We start from the raw sequence: 20,564 nt of genomic DNA on the forward strand, positions 1-20,564 counted from the left end.
CCACCTGCCGCTGCCACAAGCACACCTGCCATACAGAGCATCTCGCTTGTTCCAGTCGCCCCACAGTAATCAAGCTTTCAACCACAGCCACTGGCAAACAGTGCTTCTCTGGGCACTGCATTCCCTGTTTCCCCTTCAGGGTTGCACTGCACAAAACCGCAAGGGGAGCCCTCTCAGTACCTTGGCCTCCAACCGGATTCCTGACAGTTGGTATGGTTTGGAGGAGTTAAGAGCATGTGACCTATAGGATATATAGTATATAGGTCCATTCTTTGAAGTGAGTGTATAAGGTGCACAGTGGTGCAATATCTGTCTCTTTGGGATACTGTTTGGCACTTTAGAACAATAATTACAAATTAACTTTTTCAGCACTATTATACATGGACTCGCATGAGAGAATGTATGGTGTTTTACATTCACATTTTGGATTTATAGCACCGAGGTTATAGTATCAATGCCCAACACAGTGATTGCTAGAATATAATTAATTTCAATTTGTAGTGTGCACATATTGTATTTGTAGCACTAGAATTGTGGTATCACATAAAGTATACAAATACAGTGTATACAGTGTACTGAAGGACAAACCGAATTATAATAGTGTTTATAGTATAGATTTCACCCATTTATCACAGTCGTGCCGTCAGGTCCATAAATATTGGGGCATCGACACAATTCTTTGGCTCTAGGAACAAGATGTGCTTTAACTGCAGACTTTCAGCTTTAATTTGAGGGTATTTACATCCAAATCAAGTGAACGGTGTAGGAATTACAACAGTTTGTATATGTGCCTCCCACTTTTTAAAGGACCAAAAGTAATGGGACAGATTAACAATCATCCATCAAACTTTCACTTTTTAAAAAACTCTTTGGTTGCTTTCGCAGTAAGCTTCGGGTCATTGTCCATCTGCACTGTGAAGTGCCGTCCAATGAGTTCTGAAGCATTTTGCTGAATATGAGCAGATAATATTGCCCAAAACACTTCAGAATTCATCCTGCTGCTTTTGTCAGCAGTCACATAATCAATAAATACAAGAGAACCAGTTCCATTAGCAGCCATACATGCCCACGCCATGACACTACCACCACCATGCTTCACTGATGAGGTGGTATGCTTTGGATCATGAGCAGTTCCTTTCCTTCTCCATACTCTTCTCTTCCCATCACTCTGGTACAAGTTGATCTTGGTCTCATCTGTCCATAGGATGTTGTTCCAGAACTGTGAAGACTTTTTTAGATGTTGTTTGGCAAACTCTAATCTGGCCTTCCTGTTTTTGAGGCTCACCAATGGTTTACATCTTGTGGTGAACCCTCTGTATTTACTCTGGTGAAGTCTTCTCTTCATTGTTGACTTTGACACACGTACACCTACCTCCTGGAGAGTGTTCTTGATCTGGCCAACTGCTGTGAAGGGTGTTTTCTTCACCAGGGAAAGAATTCTTCGGTCATCCACCACAGTTGTTTTCTGTGGTCTTCCGGGTCTTTTGATGTTGCTGAGCTCAACGGTGCATTCTTTCTTTTTAAGGATGTTCCAAACAGTTGATTTGGCCACACCTAATGTTTTTGCTATCTCTCTGATGGGTTTGTTTTGTTTTTTCAGCCTAATGATGGCTTGCTTCACTGATAGTGACAGCTCTTTGGATCTCATATTGAGAGTTGACAGCAACAGATTCCAAATGCAAATAGCACACTTGAAATTATCTCTGGACCTTTTATCTGCTCCTTGTAAATGGGATAATGAGGGAATAACACACACCTGGCCATGGAACAGCTGAGCAGCCAATTGTCCTATTATTTTTGGTCCCTTAAAAAGTGGGAGGCACATATACAAACTGTTGTAATTCCTACATTGTTCACCTGATTTGGATGTAAATACCCTCAAATTAAAGCTGAAAGTCTGCAGTTAAAGCACATCTTGTTTGTTTCATTTCAAATCTATTGTGGTGGTGTATAGAGCCAAAAAGATTAGAATTGTGTTGATGTCCCAATATTTATGGACCTGACTGTATATGTCAGATAGGAGCAGCGCTGCACTTAGTCACTAATTTCTATATTATAAAAAAAGTTACTATTTTTTTCATTTAAAATAGTCATAAAATGATCCTGCTAATAATAGCCGTTTGTTCACATTACTGTATCAGCAGTACTAAATGTCCTTCAATTGTATAAAAAAATATTAACTTTTTAATTATTTTTATCATTGCCTAATTTAGTAGACTGTATATTTTTAATACAATATGAAAAAAAAAACTATTATGGAGACAAGCAAATCTATTTCTAAATACCTATATTAAATTATATAGCAGGATTATATATTCCTAATGTAAACTTCAAATGCATTCAAATTCAGATCTGAGCATGCTTTCCAGCTAGCTATAAATTATACATCATTACTGCTTGCAATTTGTTTTTCCATCGTTCTAATCAATAATAAGCTCTTTAGTATGACATTTGGGAACTTGCAGCAGCCATTAGTTATAGATACAATTAATGTGTAAGGTTTAATTGCTGATAGTAGGTGGGATATGAAATAGTCTCTCTTGTTGCTTATTAGCAATTCATTTCATATCTAAAGGAGGCCCATATGTTATGTATGCTCTTAATAGGTCAACAATTACCTTAATTGTGTGTGTGGAGGTCATGGGATGCTTGAGTGAATGCATAATGAAATGCCTAAACTCGCAGTATAGTTTGTGATCTCTAATTATGCCATATGAATCATTCGCTGTAAACACTGAACAGTGTATCTGATTACATAACAGCTTCAGGAGCTCCTGCCAATATGAAAGTGTCCCTTTTGCTCAGATCAGATGGTCTTGCCAGGCTGTTTCTGTTGACGGTGGAAAATCTGGGCGCTTTACTGCCACTTACAGGAGTGACTGGAAAAGCTTTAATTGGCTGCAGTGCCTTGTAATTTATATCCGAGCATGAGATCCAAATGTGAGATCTGTGTAATGCTCCATTTAACTTATGTTTAATGGCTTAGTAATAAATGCAAGGGAAAAGACATATTTCAAACATGCACAGTTTGTAAAGCCTTGCGCGTTTTCACTAGGCATGAATGTGTTTTAATGCCTGGGAATCTCACACTAGGATTAAGCTTATATTCTGGTGTGTTGAACTCAGTTCCAGTTACAAGGTCTAGCAGAAAACCCCATTGGTGCAAGTGAGGAATGTGGAACTCTTGTTACAGTTCTCACACAATGTGTTTCCTCCCTTTTAGGGGCCAGCAATTAGTCGCACAGGTTTTAAAGATGAGAAATACGATGAAAGATGAACAGAACAGGTGTGAGATGCATGTCTGTCCAAGCAGCCTACTAAACTGCCGGCTACACCAAGGCACAATATTTCAATTGCAGGCAAATTAGATAAAAGACAAAAAACAAATAGTTAAATTAAAAAAATCTAAAATATAATATCATTTAAATTGCTGGGGAAAATACTACAAATTACAGATAGGATTTCAAACTGCACCTGCATTTTTTGCGCTGAAATTGAATTGAACATTGAGAGCAATGGATGGATAGTGAAGGGGGCAGGGAGTGATTAACACTGAGCTTAACACTTGTCACAAAGATTTTTCGGCATCTAATTCCATCAGTTACCAACCATGTCATCGGTCTTTCCTTCTTGATACATGGGAACAGTTCTTGTGTGCGTGCATGAAATGAAATATCGGGGGGGGGGGGGGGGAGTCACTGCTGCATTGAATTTGGGATGGAGGTTTACCTTCGGCTATATTATTGTGGTTGCTTAGAGCTTTTTCCTGACATATCTGTATGGAAAAACAGCATGCTGCTGCTCCTTATACTATACTAAGAAACGTGTTCATTAGTGCAGAAAATGGAACAAGCAAGACCATTCTACAACTCACTAGAGCAATTAGTTTCAATCAGGAATGAATCTGTGCCTTTTATAATGTAATTATTATTTTTTACACCCTGGTGATACTTTACAAAAGTTTACAATGCATGAGGCAGCTAAGCAACTGACTAACATATAAACATCATATGGTATCAAGAGGCACTCTCATCTGTTCTGATAGCAATAAGTTCATCTAGAACAGCTTTTCTCAACCTTTTTACCCCAGCGTAACCCCTAAAACATGAGTGCTCAACCTGTGGCCCTCCAGCTGTTGTAGAACTACAAGTCCCATCATGCCTCTGCCTCCCTGCTGGGAGAAGACAGTGATTATTCCTAGCGCCTATAGCAGCTGAGACCTGAGTGGAGGAAATGGCCACCGCTCTACACAATCTCATAGAGAAACATGCACAGCTGAGTCTGTCAATCCCAGGCTGTGTTCTGGGGCTTCCAATCCTCCTCCCTTCCCACCCCCCTCGATACCTGTCAGAAGTGACTCATGCAGACATAAATCATGCTACGTGCTTTGGATCAAGGCAAGTATATACTATAGAAGGACATGCTTTGCTCATTTTTCATGTCTGAGGTTTACAACCACTTTAAATCTCTCAGTAGAAAAGCTAATGAAACCTCTTGTAAACCTAGCCATAGACAAGCAGATCCCTCACCAAGAATAACTGACAGTTGGATATGCTACCTTCCCTAAATTGCCGCATTGACAGGACTGGATGTGATCTTTTATCGTACCATAATGTACTGTGTGAAATACAAATTTCCTTGTCTCTATGAAAATGGATTGATTGGTGCCAGCTGGCACAATGGGTTTTCAGTTTAGTTGGAAAATCTCTATTTGCAGTACCAAGTACTGCTGCCGATTGGAAGCGATTGCTATTCCGCCCTGGGGAAATCCTGCAGAGTAATCCTTACCCATCAGTTAAATCTAACATAAAGATGGCTAAGTAAAAAGTTTTAAACCTTTGTACAATAAATACCCTCAAGAAATCTAGAAAAGCAAATATGTAAAAAAATAAACGTTACATCAAAAATGTATTTCATGTAAGCTGGTTTGATGTTTAAATTTCTATGCAATATTTTAAATGTATATGCTAGAATCACAGTGACAAACATATATTCATCATGGTTATTTTTGGTATGGTGTATGAGACTTACCAGTTGCTCTGTGTGGTGTACTCAGGGGGTAGGAATTAGCTTCGCACCATCCTACAGGGAAAATATTCACTGATTCCACATCAATGATATATTCTTGAGGTGGCTGTTGTAGACCTGAGATAAACATCCAAGTAAATGTTAAATGGGTGTGTACAGTTAATGACAGCCATTTCTTGTAATCGGTGTGATAATTACACCAATTATTCATTATATTCCTGGGATAGAAAAGCATATATCATTAAACATACTTCAAGGTATTGTTATTGGCTCTAAGAACATATCCAGAATATATCCAGACTGCACAGAGGAAGATAAAGACCATGGGGTTGATTTAGGCTGGCCATATGTGGTTCAAATTTCGGGTGGTTCAGCAGGAACTGGCCGAGATATGAACCGTAAATTGGCAGGCTGAATGTACCAAGCTGATCGATCACCCCCGCAAGCTGAAGACAATTGCTGATTCCCCTGTCAACACTGTCTGTGCTGATGGGGGAATTGTGCCAATTTCTTTCCTGTAATCAATGGTTGCAGGAAATAAATTTGCACTCTGAATGGCTGGCCTTACTAAAACTGGAGAGTGCAAAATCTGGTACAGCTCTGTATAGAAACCAATCAGCTTCTATTTTTTTTTTTTTTGTCAAATCTTAATTGAATAAGCTTCAGTTAGAGAAAGTAAGTCCTAAAAGTCGCACATCTCAGCAAAACACTGTAAGGAAGTGTATGACAGCCTTAGCCCGGGCTCCAACCTGGCTGAGCTGAGGCCATCATTCACTTCCTTACAGGGTTTTGATGGGATGTGCGACTTTTAGGACTTCCTTTCCCTTCTACATGTTTTGAGCTGGGACAAGCTCTGTCCTTGTTGGAGGAGCTGGTGGAGCCTTGAGCAGCACCTGCCATTTCTGTTGTGGGTCACAAGCTGAAGTAAAAAGCTGATTGGCTACCATGTACAGCTGCACCAGATTCTGCGTTCTTCAATTTTAGTAAATCAATCCCCATTCGTTGTCCCTGGGATTGATATTAACTGTTTAATACTGGTTTGATGGTAAAATTATTCTTACGTGGAAATGACAGCCAAACCTCCAGATAACTGCTACTTTAAGATAATTGTTTAGCAGTGATAATAAATGCTAGGGAGTGCCCACCCATACATTTTAGGGACTTTTATCCATTGTCAGCAAGCACCAGATTTAGGTGATCCTCTGCACTCGCCGGAATATAGGGTGGAGCCTGGGTGGTTGTAATGCCATGGGGTAGCAATGCTTTACTTTTGAACAAAAGAAGAATACAAGGTTATGCTATTACTCAAGGCAAAAAAAAAACAAAAACATTCAAAATACACATACAAGAGCTGTTTTACCTGTGAATAGCTTTGTATTTTTGCCTATTCAGATTTAACAGCCTTTTTAGGCCGGCCATACATGGAACCAGCCGAGATTCAAACCGGTAATGGGCAAGCTGAATGTGCTAAGTTGATCGATCAACTTGGGTACAACGAGCCTGCTGGATTCTCTTGTGATTAACGTTAGTGGTTGCTATAGCCGCTAGCAATAATCACCGTCTTTTCCCGGCAGCTTCCCCCACTTCTGCCCCCCTGCCAGGAGAAAACAATTACTGATTCCCCTGTCAACACTGTCTGTGTTGATGGGGGAACCGTGCAAATTTGCACTGTGTATGGCCAGCATTAATCAGTACAGACAGTGACCTGATTTTTTTCTACTGCAGTAAAACAATACATCTTGGTCGCTGCCTTTCCTCAGCTTGTGACAACGAAGGTGATAATGAAGGGTCACACTGATCAGGCTGATATGAAAAGAGATTCAAAGACTGTTTGTAAAATAGCTTTACATTTTATATATTTAAAGAATACATCACTGAATTTGATATTCCGTTTTATATATGTATGAAGCTCAGCTTTAACACTGAACATTTGCAGATAAATATTCTGATTTATACATGAAAATTTAGTGCATGCATTTACCAGTTCCATTTTCAAGAATAGTTTCCTATTTTTAAATCTAAGATCAAAGAAGATTTTTATTACAGCAGATACAGCTCTTTGTTTATCAACCAACAATTGTGAAAAATAAAAACCACAAATTCCTTTTCCTTTTCTGATGTAATGTGTTGGATATATGATCTTCATACCAAAAGAAGGCATTATTGTGTACAGAAGTGTGTGTGCCTATAAAATACAATTCAAACAGCAAAAAAAAAAAGACATTTCGTACCTTCAAGATGGAGCCATAGTAATCTCCCTTTTACTTTGGTCACAGATGCAACACAGATTTCTGAGGGATTATTTGGGTTAACAGCCTCCAGCTTCATGTTTTTTGTGAAACCACGAGAGTTGGATGTCTGAAACCAAGGCAATGACAAAGTAACTTCCAAATGCAAAGTATAAAATATATGAAAAGGAATATAAATATCTTAAAATGCAGCTTCATTGTAGGAGTGGCAAGAGGTACTTTTCTAAGAATATCTGTTATTCTGAAAGCAATAATACAGTAATTATACAAATGTTTTTATTGTCTCTCTTTCATGCTCTATATGGTCCAATTGTCCAGATCTGTGAGATTTGGAGATGTGTTTAAAAATGAGGGTTAATTATTTCTTTAAGGGGATATCTTGACCCAAGAACAAAATGTATTATATTGCAGCTTGCTAGTTGTTAGATGTGGTGGCTGCTAGGGATGAGTGTTGGGTTGGTACCAAATGTTCAGTGTAAGTTCTACATATCTGGAGTTCAGTGAACAGTCAAACAGGTGCAGCATGATGTGAACCATTTAGCACAAATACTAAATATGGCGGCTTCCTGCACAGGCTAGTAGTTTGGCGGTCGGTGGGTTTTTTCGGTGGGTTGGCTGGTGTTATTCATCTTGATTGATGTGGATCTACATTGCTGGATGATGTGATTGACAATGGATTTACATCACGGTACATTTTTGAGCTTTTGTTTTAATAAAAGACTTGTCAAAGTGGGGGGACATTTGCATAGGAGTGGGCAAATATTTGGGGGGCCAACTTATTTTAAATGGGACTTTCAGTTGCTGATAAGCTGATCTGCAGTCACTGAGAACCACCAGGCAAGGGTTGTGAGAACAAAGTGCTTTGCGAGGAAGAAGCCACCTAGCAAGGTACCTTCCCCATGTTGAGGACATGTGGCCTGGTATGATTCAGGAGGTAGAGGGCTGCATGCTCGTCCCTCGTTTCCTGGTCGGCCACACTGCATGCTCTGATGGGAACATTTACCAGCAAACTGAACAACTTTTTTTGTAAGTTTCAGTTTTGCTGTATGATGTATACATCTTATGAAAGTGAAACTTTACAAGCAGGTTCCAGGCATCCCCCATGTTATTTGCCCATTAATGTATGCCTTTTGTTTGATAATGCCTTGTCTACAAGACTAAAAAATAGCCATTAATGATTTTTAAGATTCAGCTCCCATTGATTTTAAAGAGGGTTTGGATTTGCCAAATGTACCTAACCAGGGTATCTTGGGCTCATAACTAGTGGCTGCAGTGGTTTTCTTTTTTCCAGCAAGTACAGAAAATACTTTATGAGTTTCACAGAAATGCAGTGCATTGTCAATTTATGTGAGTGGCACTGAAAGCACAAACAATTGTCTTCCTCCTGTAAACTACTAATCCTTCAACTTCCAATGTGATGGGGTTGAAGAGAGGAATGTTCAAAGTCCAACCTGGGAGACAACCACCTCCATGTGATAAAGTGAAGTAATAAGCATAGCCAAACAGAGATAGGATATGTGTTGTTCACAGGGTTACCAGGAAAAGAAGCCTAAACATAAACATGAACATAGCCACCTCATCCAAGGATTGATAACCTGCAGCATATTACAAGTTTGTTTTAGATTTATATGTTTAAAACCACTTCCCGCCCGGCCTATAGCAGAATGACGGCCGGGCGGTGGTTCAGTTATCCTGACTGGGCGTCATATGACGTCCAGCAGGATAACAGCCGCCACCCGCCCGTGGGGGTGTGCATTGCGGCGATCAATGGTGTGGTGTGTCAGTCTGACACACTGTTACACTGATCTCGGTAAACAGCCTCTGACGAAGGCTCTTTACCACGTGATCAGCTGCGTCCAATCACGGCTGATCACGATGTAAACAGGAAGAGCTGTTTATCGGCTATTCCTCAGTCGCGTCTGACAGACGTGAGTAGAGGAGAGCCGATCGGTGGCTCTCCTGACAGGGAGGTCTGCGCTGATTGTTTATCAGCCCAGCCCCCCCCGCAAATGCCCACACTGGACCACCAGGGATGCCACCAGGACCACCAGGGATGCCCACAACAGATGGATGACCTGGGATGCCACCTTAGACTGCCAGGGATGCCAGTAAGTGCCCAAATAATGCCAATCAGTGCTCACAAATCTTGCCAGTCAGTGCCAGTCAGTCAGTGCCTTCCAGATGTCTCCTCAACAGTGATGCCCAGCAGTGCCATTTATGAGTGTCCATAAGTGCCACCCATCAGTGTCCATCAGTGCCACCTATCAGTGCCCATCTGTGCTCATCAGTGTCCACCTATCAGTGCCAATCAGTGCCCACCCGTGCCCACCTATCAGTGCCACCCATAAGTACCCATCAGTGCCGCCTATCATTGCCACCTATCAGTGCCCGTTAGTGTTCATCAGTGCTGCCTATCAATGCCCATCAGTGCCACCTATCAGTGCCCATCAGTGCCACCTTATCAGTGCCCATTAGTGCAGCCTCATCAGTGCCCATCAGTGAAGGAGAAAACGTATTTATTTACAAAATTTTATAACAGAAACAAAGAAAAACTATTTTTTTTTTCAAAATTTTCGGTCTTTTTTTATTTGTTGCGCAAAAAATAAAAATGCCAGTAGTGATCAAATACCACCAAAAGAAAGCTCTATTTGTGGGAACAAAATGATAAAAAAAATTTTGGGTAGCATGCCCGCGCAACTGCAATTAAAATTGTGACAGCGCTGAAAACTAAAAATTGGCTTGGGCAGGAAGGGACAAAAGTGCCTGGTATTGAAGTGGTTAAATATCAGGATGTCCAGGCCTGTAAGTCTAATCTTTTCTACTTTGGGAGAGTCTTATAAATACAATGAGAATACGTGAGCCGTTGTCAGAAAGTCTTTATCTGCATAACATAATACAGCAATGAAATACTAACATACAGTGGGGACGGAATGTATTCAGACAGAAAAACACAGAATTGTTGACATTTTTGCAGATTTATTAAAAAAGAAAAATTTAAATAACACATGGTTCTAAGTATTCAGACCCTTTGCTGTGACACTCATATATTTAACTCAGGTGCTGTCCATTTCCTCTGATCATCCTTGAGATGGTACTACACTTTCTTTTGAGTCCAGCTGTGTTTGATTATACTGATTGGACTTGATTAGGAAAGCCACACATCTGTCTAAATAAGACCTTACAGCACACAGTGCATGTCAGAGCAAATGAGAATCATGAGGTCAAAGGAACTACCTGAAGAGCTCAGAGACAGAATTGTGGCAAGGCACAGATCTGGCCAAGGTTACAAAAAATTTCTGCTGCACTTAAGGTTCCTAAGAGCACAGTGGCCTCCATAATTCTTAAATGGAAGATGTTTGGGATGACCAGAACCCTTCCTAGAGCTGGCCGTCCGGCCAAACTGAGCTATCGGGGGAGAAGAGCCTTGGTGAGAGAGGTACAGAAGAACCCAAAGATCACTGTAGCTGAGCTCCAGAGATGCAGCCGGGAGATGGGAGAAAGTTGTAGAAAGTCAACCATCACTGCAGCCCTCCACCAGTCAGGGCTTTATGGCAGAGTGGCCCGACGGAAGCCTCTCCTCACTGTAAGACACATGAAAGCCTGCATAGAGTTTGCTAAAAAAACACTTAAAGGACTCCAAGATGGTGAGAAATAAGATTCTTTGGTCTGATGAGACCAAGATAGAACTTTTTGGCCTTAATTCTAAGTGGTATGTGTGGAGAAAACCAGGCACTGCTCATCACCTGTCCAGTACAGTCCCAACAGTGAAGCATGGTGGTGGCAGCATCATGCTGTGTTGGTGTATTTCAGCTGCAGGGACAGGATGACTGGTTGCAATCAAGGGGAAGATGAATGCGGCCAAGTACAGGGATATCCTGGACAAAAACCTTCTCCAGAGTGCTCAGGACCTCAGACTGGGCCGAAGGTTTACCTTCCAACAAGACAATGACCCTAAGCACACAGCTAAACGAAGCTAACGAAGGAGTGGCTTCACAACAACTCCATGACTGTTCTTGAATGGCCCAGCCAGAGCCCTGACTTAAACCCAATTGAGCATCTCTGGAGAGACCTAAAAATGGCTGTCCACCAACGTTTACCATCCAACCTGACAGAACTGAAGAGGATCTGCAAGGAGGAATGGCAGAGGATCCCCAAATCCAGGTGTGAAAAACTTGTTGCATCTTTCCCAAAAAGACTCATAGCTGTATTAGATCAAAAGGGTGCTTCTACTAAATACTGAGAAAATGGTCTGAATACTTAGGACCATGTGATATTTCAGTTTTTCTTTTTAATAAATCTGCAAAAATGTCAACAATTCTGTGTTTTTCTGCCAATATGGGGTGCTGTGTGTACATTAATGAGGAAAAAAAATGAACTTAAATGATTTTAGCAAATGGCTGCAATATAACAAAGAGTGAAAAATTTAAGGGGATCTGAATACTTTCTGTCTCCACTGTACAGTATAGACAATCAGAAATACAGTATGTGATATCATGACTGAGTGCAAGTTGTAGAGGTTTTCTGAGTAAATCATACAAACACTTTCAGTAAATTGCTAAGGGTTAATATTATGGTCAGAAGTGTTTCACACTTGTTTTTGATATATTACTTCTTTACAACTATTCTCACTGCTTAAAGTGACCCTGTTACCACAGGACTTGCAAACTAAACACAGCCTGTAAAAGAAGAGCATCTTTAGTTAGTGTCTTCAAACTCCTGCAATTTGCTGCTCCCCGGTCCCTGCAGGTATTTTTACATTTTTGGATGGGTTGAACACCTGTTTCCTCCACCACAAGGTGTGGTTCCTCCCACCAGCTAGTACATCCTGTAGTGAAATACAAGCTGCAGTGGTTGAGAAGCAGCAAAGAGCCAGAGTTTGAAGACATACAGTATGCTGCTGGAGAGCTAAGGATAGATGTCCTTTTACAGTCATTGCATATTTTACAGGCTTGCCTTTCAATTACACAGGGGTCAGCCTATAGACTGCAAGCTACTGTAGGATCCCATTGCATGCTGACTTATTCATTTAATGTACTTATCCCAAATCAATTTTTTTGGGGGGATAAAGTAGGAAGTGGATAGAGCACCTGTCAGTTTTTTGTTTTGCTGTCTTTTTTTCACTTCTTGTACAAGTGACACAACAGCAAATGAGGGGAATTCACTTTCAGTGAAAATGGTCACTAGGGCCACTGTCCCATTCTATCCAAAACTAAGAAAAAAAAAATGGGGCTAGACTAGACTTGTGCACAACGGAAAATTTAATTTAGTTTTGTTTTCATTCATGAAATACATAATTTCGTTCTGTTATATTCGTTATGTTACGTTATTTCGTTTTAGGATAATTCGTTATTTATGTAGAGTGTCGATATTCGTTATACCGAATCGATTCGTTTTTTATGTATGTATATATATTAGTGATAACGATTCGTAGTTTAGAAAGTCGTTTTGTTTATTGAATCCATTAACACACACAATGACAATATCTCTTCTCCTCTGCTCAAATACAATACAACACCCTTCTCACTCAGTTCTCAAGAATGCACTTTAGCAGTAATCCAATCACCAGCACAAAATTAACCAGCTGTTTGGACTGTAAGTGCCGGTTAGTCCGACTCTGAAGCCACCCCATACAGCGTGGCTTGCAAAACGACTTCTGTATAAAAGTCAATGCAAGCAGCTTCAAAGTCGCCCCAAAGCAATACAGGAACCTTTTTCTAAGTCGGAGCGACTTGAGTCGCTCCTATTAGAACGGTTTCATTGCAATGCAGGCAGCGCAACTTGTCTGGCGGTTAAGTCACCTGACAGGTAACTCCTGTATGAACCTGCACTAAGATTTACTCTGAGTTCACCTTCTGTTTCATTAGACCTTTAACGAATGAACGAATCATGTCAAATTCATTCATTATTTTCACTATAATTTCTTTCGTATTATTCGTTATTTTTTTCTTGGGATATTTGGAGACATCTGTCCGAAAGATGCAAAATTTGGCCAAATTTCGATTGCATGTCTAGGCTAGACCTACAGTATATTTTATTGAAAGATGCAGTACAATGCTATGTACAAATACAGTTAAAAAAAAAATCTGCTTTTGTCAAGGTTACTATATACTCCCTGCTACTTCAAAATAATTTTACAAGATAAACTGATTTGTTCTATCTGACAGAAGCATAGCAGATGAGTTACATTAGAAACTGAGTTTATTATAATAAGAAAGGTGGCCTCTTTATTTTACAGGTACCTGAAATTCCTGTACCTGTATTACTGTGGAATTTACAGCACTGATAACTTCTAGCAGAAAACAGATTTACAATATAAGAACTGAGCTTTAAATGCAGATTCTTTACTAAGGCATGAGGAAGCAAGACAAGGGGAAATTCCTATTTGAAAATGCTATGGGTGTTATGCAAAGCTACTAAGACAAATCACATAGAGCAAACAAAAATGGGATTAAACAGAATGTAAACATAAAATTATGCTTCCTTGGTGAAGCACAGTCGAGTAAATCAACAAGTTTTTCTTACCAAACCAACCTATTTTCATAGGACTATGTTGTGTACAGCTATTCTAATTACAGACAGATGGATACAAACTATGATCAAATGATTAAATGTGGCTTTGCATCTGAATAGATAATGCTGTGTTTCTCAACTTAGTTTCAGTCAAGGCACCCTTTAAAATTATGGACAGTCTCGAGGCACCCCATTCTAAAATGTAAAAAACTATTCTAATAGTTTTACATAATGCAGCAACATCCACACATAGACCACCCAACATTAGAGGTGATTTATTCTTCCAAAGCGAATACACTTTTGTACACTGGTACTGACTAGTATTCCAATGTTTCTCTTCTCACTCAATTTCTCGCCATCAGTCAGCTAATATCACCCCAGTGATGATGGAGAGAGGCAGAGGAGGGTCAAACAAGGATTCTGTGGAGGCGACAGACATCCTCCTTATTAACTGATGACATCATTGGTTGTTAGGATGCCAGTGTCTAGAAAGTTGTAATGGTGCATAATGAATTGATCCACCTGCTGGCTTGTATACAATTTTGATCAATTTTTAGGCATTTTGCCAAGGCACTCCTGAAGAAACCTAAAGGCACCCAGGTTAAAAAATGCTGATATAGTGTATCAGGGTCAGCGTTAAAGCTAAATAAATCCACCAAGTTCCACATCAGAACACAGTGTGGGGTGGGATTTACTAAAACTGGTGCACACAGAATCTGATGCAGCTGTGCATAGTAACCAACCAGCTGCTTACTTCAACTTTGAAGTTTAGTTTTGACAATAAAACCTGGAAGCTGACTGGTTACTATGCACAGCTGCACCAGATAATGTGTGTAGTTTTAGCAAGTTTCCCCTAATGAGACTCAAATTTCAGCACTAGATATAAGCCATCTATATTTTTGAGGCTTCCAGCTCTAGAATGAATGAATATCAAATGTATTTTTTATACAATCTGAAGTGTCGGACTCTATGAGATTCCCACATGCAAGTGCTCACGCACTGATTGTTTAACCATTGCAGCCAATCATAGACAACACTAAAACTGGTTAAGACTCAAAAGGAGGCAAAATGTAACAACAAGCCCCAGCTGGACAGCTTTGCCAAACAGTTCTAAAGCATAAACAGGCCAAATTACCTTATGTGTTATGTTGCAGTGCAAAAAGTTTTTTGTTTTTGTTTTTCTCGCAAATTATTATTATTACTATCATATTATACAGGATTTATATAGCGCCAACAGTTTGTGCAGCGCTTTACAACATGAGGGCAGACAGTACACTTACAATACAAATCAATACAGGAGGGATCAGAGGGCCCTGCTCGTTAGAGCTTATAATCTAGAAGGGAGGGTCAAGTGGAAACAAAAAGGTAATAACTGTGGGGGATGAGTTGATGGAAAAAATGAAAATACAGTTGTTAAGTGTGGGTAAGATAGGCTGAAGAGAAGGGTTTTCAGGGATCATCTAAAAGCTAATAGAGTAGGAGATAAGCGGACAGATTGGGGTAGGGCATTCCATAGGATTGGAGAGGCTTTGGAAAAGTCCTGAAGGCGAGCATGGGAGGAGGTGACAAGGGAGCTAGAGAGCAGGAGGTCTTGAGAGGAACGAAGAGAACGAGTAGGTTGGTATTTAGAGACTAAGCTAGTGATGTAGCTGGGGGCAAAATTGTGGATGGCTTTGTACGTAGTTGTTAGAATTTTGAATTTAATTCTTTGGCCAAGCGGAAGCCAGTGGAGGGATTGACAGAGAGGAGTGGCAGACACAGAGCGATTGATAAGGTGGATGAGTCTGGCAGCGGCATTCATGATGGATTGAAGAGGTGATAGACTATGTAGAGGTAAGCCAATGAGAAGGGAGTTGCAGTAGTTGAGGCGAAAGATGACCAGCGAGTGAATTAAGAGCTTTGTTGTGTCATTGGTTAGAAAGGGGCGTATTTTGGAGATGTTACGGAGGTTGAGGCGGCAGGATTTGGACAGTGATTGGATGTGTTGCTTGAAGGAGAGTTCAGAGTCTAGGACTACACCTAGAACCTTGGCATGTGGGGATGGGCTTATAGTTGTGCCATCGATTTTGACAGAGAGATCAGGGGAAGGGGCATATGGGGGAGGAAAAATTATAAGTTCGGTTTTGGATAGCTTGAGTTTGAGGAAGTGGTGTGACATCCAGACTGATATATCCGATAGTAAATTAGTGATACGTGAGGAGACAGAGGGAGTGACCTGAGGGGTAGAGAAATAGATTTGGGTGTCGTCAGCATAGAGGTGGTATTGAAAGCCATGGGAGGCTATCAGTTGACCCAGGGAGGCGGTGTAGATTGAAAATAGGAGAGGTCCAAGAACAGAACCCTGGGGGACCCGAACAGAGAAAGGAAGAGGAGAGGAGGAAGTAGAGTTGTAAGAAACACTAAAGGTGCGGTTGGATAAGTAGGAAGAGAACCAGCGAAGTGTACAGTCACAGAGACCAAAGCTGTGTAGTTTTTTGGGAGGAGGGGGTGGTCAACCGTATCAAAGGCAGAAGAGAGGTCCAGGAGTAGGAGTACAGAATAGTGTTGACTGGTTTTGGCCGTTAGTAGATCGTTTGTTAGTTTTAGGAGAGCGGTTTCTGTGGAGTGTTGAGGATGATATCCAGACTGAAGGGGATCAAGAAGGTTATTATCAGCGAGGTGGATGCTCAGTCGGTTGTAGACCAGACGTTCGAGGAGTTTGGATAAGAAGGGGAGCAAGGAGATGGGGCGTAGGTTGTTAGGATTGGATGGGTCCAGTGAGGGCTTTTTAAGTATTTGTCTGACAAGTGCATGTTTGAGAGAGTTGGGGAAGATGCCAGAAGAGAGGGAGAGATTCAAGATGTGAGTTAGAGAGTGTAGCATAGGGCCAGAGGGTGAACGTAGCATTTGTGAGGGAATGGGATCCAGAGGGCAGGTGGTAAGGTGGACATTACCAAGTAGTTTAGCAACTTCGTCTGTAGTGGTGGGGTTGAAAGAGGGAAGTAATGATTGTGCCTGTGGGCATGAAGTGTAAAGCGTGGAGGGTATCGGAACAGTAGAGATCTCTGCGCGAATTGTATCAATCTTCTGTTTGAAGTGATTGGCGATCTCCTGGGCAGTGAGTGAGTTGGCGGGTGGAGGCGGTGGAGGAAGAAGTAGAGAGTTGAAGGTGGAGAACAGTTGACGGGATTATCACGGGAATTATATTTTTGGAGGGCAGATTTATATTGGTTGAAATCTCTCTGAGACTTAGTCTTACGCCACAGGTGCTCAAGAGCACGACTACATTTTTTTCAGACTTCTAGTATCATCTGTTTGCCAAGGTTGAAGGGGTAGGGGCTTGATTCTGTGTGTAGTGAGGGGGGTCAGTGAGTCCAGTGAGGCTAGGAGTGAAGCATTGTACAGAGAAGTGGCTAGGTTGGTGCAGGATAGGGGTGAGATTTTGTCTTAGAGGTTGTTGATAGCAGAGTAGAGAAGAGAAGCGTTGAGATGACGTAGGTTTCTGCGGGTAACTTTAAGGCGGTTGGAGGGAGAGGAGGTGAAGGAAAGGGAGAGAGTGAAACTAATAAGGTGGTGATCAGAGAGAGGCAATGGATAGTTAGAGAGGTTGCATGGAGTGCAAAGGTGAGAGAAAATGAGGTCAAGAATATTGCCTTCTGAGTGAGTAGGAGCATGTATCCACTGCTTCAGGTCAAAGGAGGATGTTAGGCTGATAAGTTTGGAAGTGGCAGGAGTGTTAGTATTAATAGGGATGTTGAAGTCCCCGAGAATGATTGTGGGGATTTCAGAAGAAAGAAAGTAGGGTAGCCAGGCAGAGAAGTCATCAAGAAAGGTTGATACTGGTCCAGGGGGCCTGTAGATCATGGCTAGAGAGATTGGAGTGAAAAGACGAATACAGTGTGCTTCGAAAGAGGAGAGTGACAGAGAGGGAGGTGGCTGAAGTACCTGAAAGGTGCTATGTGGGGCTAGGAGGATTCCGACACCTCCTCCCTTACGTCCACTGGATCTGGGGGAGTGATTTCAGAGAAGACCACCATGGGATAGGGCAGCAGAAGACGCAGTGTCGGATTCGTGGAGCCAGGTTTCGGTAATGGAGAGTAGGTTAAATGAGTTGGCGATAAAGAGGTCATGGAGAGAGGTGAGTTTGTTGCAGACAGAGCGGGAGTTCCAAAGGGCACAAGAGAAAGGGAGTCTGGTCTTGGGAAGAATAGAAATGGGAACTAAATTTTGTTGATTGCGGCTGCTGCCAGAGGGTGCAGGGTGATGGGTGCATGGGGTACAGTTAAATGATGGAGGCCCAGGTTTGGGGATATATCTCCAGAGGTTAGGAGAAGCAATAGGGTAAGGGAGATAATATGGGAGTGGGATTTATATGAAGGGACATGCCCCAGGGTCTTGGAGATTTTTAGTGGAGGGGTGAAGGAGAGATAATTTTAGGATAGAGGACAGAGTTGTCAAAAGGAGTGGTAGAGAATGCATGTTACATGGAGAAAGAGCTAAAGGAGTAAACAAGGTCACCTGATGTCTGTGTGGTGGTTTTCAAAGTGTTTATCTTGTTTCCCTTCGCTTTGTGCATTCGCTGAAGTGCAGAGTCAGAAGTGCATTCCACTTATAGAAATCGCCACTTTGAACAAGAGTCAAGCTGCAAATGTGTACCCCCTGCAAATGCTTCCCCCAAGAGAAGCTTATACTTATACTGATAGGGGTGGGGTGTGGGTGGATTTCAATTATCACTCAGGAGGTAATAAAGCTTGGCTGGTTAACAGGGCAAAATTCCTAATTCAAAAACAGACTAGCAAGAGGGCACTAAAGTTAAACGGGCCATAATTTTGGGTAAGACAAGGGAGATAATAAAGCATTGTAATGTGGACAGGTCTACAGACAGTTAAGTAAAAAAAAAAAAAAACAGCCTATCGCGGACAACCTCTCATCCTCATCCGTGGTATGAGGATGAGCGGATGTCCATGATAGGCTGAACACTGACTGCTGGGAAATTGAGTGTTCTGCCTATCACAGACGAGGAGGAGGCGCAGCTTTTGAACACTTGAACGGCCGTTGTATGTTTTTATGACACGCTGATGGTGGCTGCAGATCGGCACACAGAGGTTGCAGATCGCCACACGGAGGCATGCACAGGACACAGAGAGGATGCAGATTGGCACAGGTAGGCTGCACAGGACACAGGGAGGCATACAGAGGACACAGGGAGGCATGCACAGGACACAGTAAGGTATGCACAGGACACAGGGAGGCATGCAGCTGCAGATGGGCATTGTTGACCCTCTTTTCCACTTACAGTAGCTGCTGCATTTCTCATCCTCGGCTTATACTCGGGTCAATAAGTTTTCCCGTTTTTTTGTGGTAAATTAGGGGCCTCGGCTTATATTCTGATCGACCTATACTCGAGTATATACGGTATGCTGTTCTAGCCTATTTCTCTCATGACTACCATTCACTTGCTAGCGAAGAAGAAGAAAAGGAGTGACCTCTCACTGGTCAAGCTAGGAAGGGAGACTCCCTGAAAAGGTAAGTGGTCTGTTAGCAATCCCGATGCTGGCGAGGATCATTTAAGAGAGGCTGTGTAAAATAAAGCCTAAAGAACTTTACTTTAAATTTGGAACAGTTTTGTTTTAGATGTTAGCAATTACGTCATTCTTTAGAATGTCACTACACATATAATCCAAAACAACACCCAAGTAATTACATAAATCATATAACAATTGCCTTTTAAAAGGGTGGATATCAAATCATTGCTCTTTCATGTATTTTAACAAGATTATGTTTCAGAATTAATAAAAAATTTTTACTATTACACACACACTAAAGACATTTCATTTGTTTGTATTAAAAAGAAAAAATGTAAGGTTCATGCAAAAACAAGCTTATCAGAATATCATTCATGACATTTTGTGACCTATACCATACAAAAAAATTATTCCTATCGCCTTTTAGCCAACAGGCTGCTGAAAATGAAATTGTACTTGGAAGAGAGTTAGACAGGCCATACACGGTGCAAATTATTTCCTGCAACCACAGGTTGCAGGAAAGAAATTCACACAATTCCCCTATCAACACAGACAGTGCTGATAGGGGAATCCCTACTGCCGAGATATTGTCTGCTCCCAGTGGGGGCAGGTGGGGGAAGATGTCCCCGACGGGAGAAGACAGTGATTATCTCAAATGGCTATAGCAGCTGCTAGCGATAACTGCAAGAGAATCCGGCAGGCTGGTTGTACCCAAGTTTATCGATCGATCAACTTGGTACATTCAGCCCGCCCATTAACTGTTCGAATCTCGGCCAGTTCCTGCTGAACCAGCTGAGATCCGAACCGTGTATGGCCAGCCTTAGGAGATATCCAAGAGGGGATACACCCTTCTGAAGTCCTAAAGGGATCAGTCTCGTCTGTGTTTAAAATAAAAATGTAATGAAATGAATAAGGGTGCTGCTATTGCTGACCTCTGTCTAAAAAATGCTAGTTGCCTGACTGTCCACTGGCATTGACCTGAAACATATATATACATCAATATACACAAAGAGAGTGTGAAGACATTATCGTCATACTTGTTTGTCATCAGTGGCTCAAATTACTGAAACAAAAGGTCAGCATAACAGTCAAGCAACTTGGTAAAAGATTTCAGCAATGGTAGAGTTTTTCTTTCATGACAGGTTTCCTTAAAGAACATTGAACAATCCGGCATATTCAATAAACAGAACAAGGTGCAAATTGCAGTAACATATTCCAAACAAGCAAAAATCACTTACTAAAGTCAAACGATTAAACAATTATTATAAGGACA

At 41.4% G+C, this 20,564-nt stretch overlaps 1 protein-coding gene across 4 annotated transcripts in view; it reads right to left on the minus strand.

Moving 5' to 3' along the window:
• The window catches only part of SFMBT2 (Scm like with four mbt domains 2), a 254,257-nt gene that overhangs the window by 43,812 nt on the left and 189,881 nt on the right, over positions 1-20,564 (minus strand). For all 4 annotated transcript variants that reach the window (XM_073619432.1, XM_073619433.1, XM_073619431.1 and 1 more), the window contains 2 exons: positions 7,260-7,386; positions 5,032-5,145 (listed from right to left, as the gene is read on the minus strand). In XM_073619432.1, coding sequence (XP_073475533.1) covers positions 5,032-5,145; positions 7,260-7,386 — 241 coding nt within the window. The remainder of the gene's footprint in view (positions 1-5,031; positions 5,146-7,259; positions 7,387-20,564) is intronic.

The sequence above is a fragment of the Aquarana catesbeiana genome, linkage group LG03 (assembly GCF_042186555.1).
Source record: "Aquarana catesbeiana isolate 2022-GZ linkage group LG03, ASM4218655v1, whole genome shotgun sequence".
NCBI classification, from domain to species: Eukaryota; Metazoa; Chordata; class Amphibia; order Anura; family Ranidae; genus Aquarana; species Aquarana catesbeiana.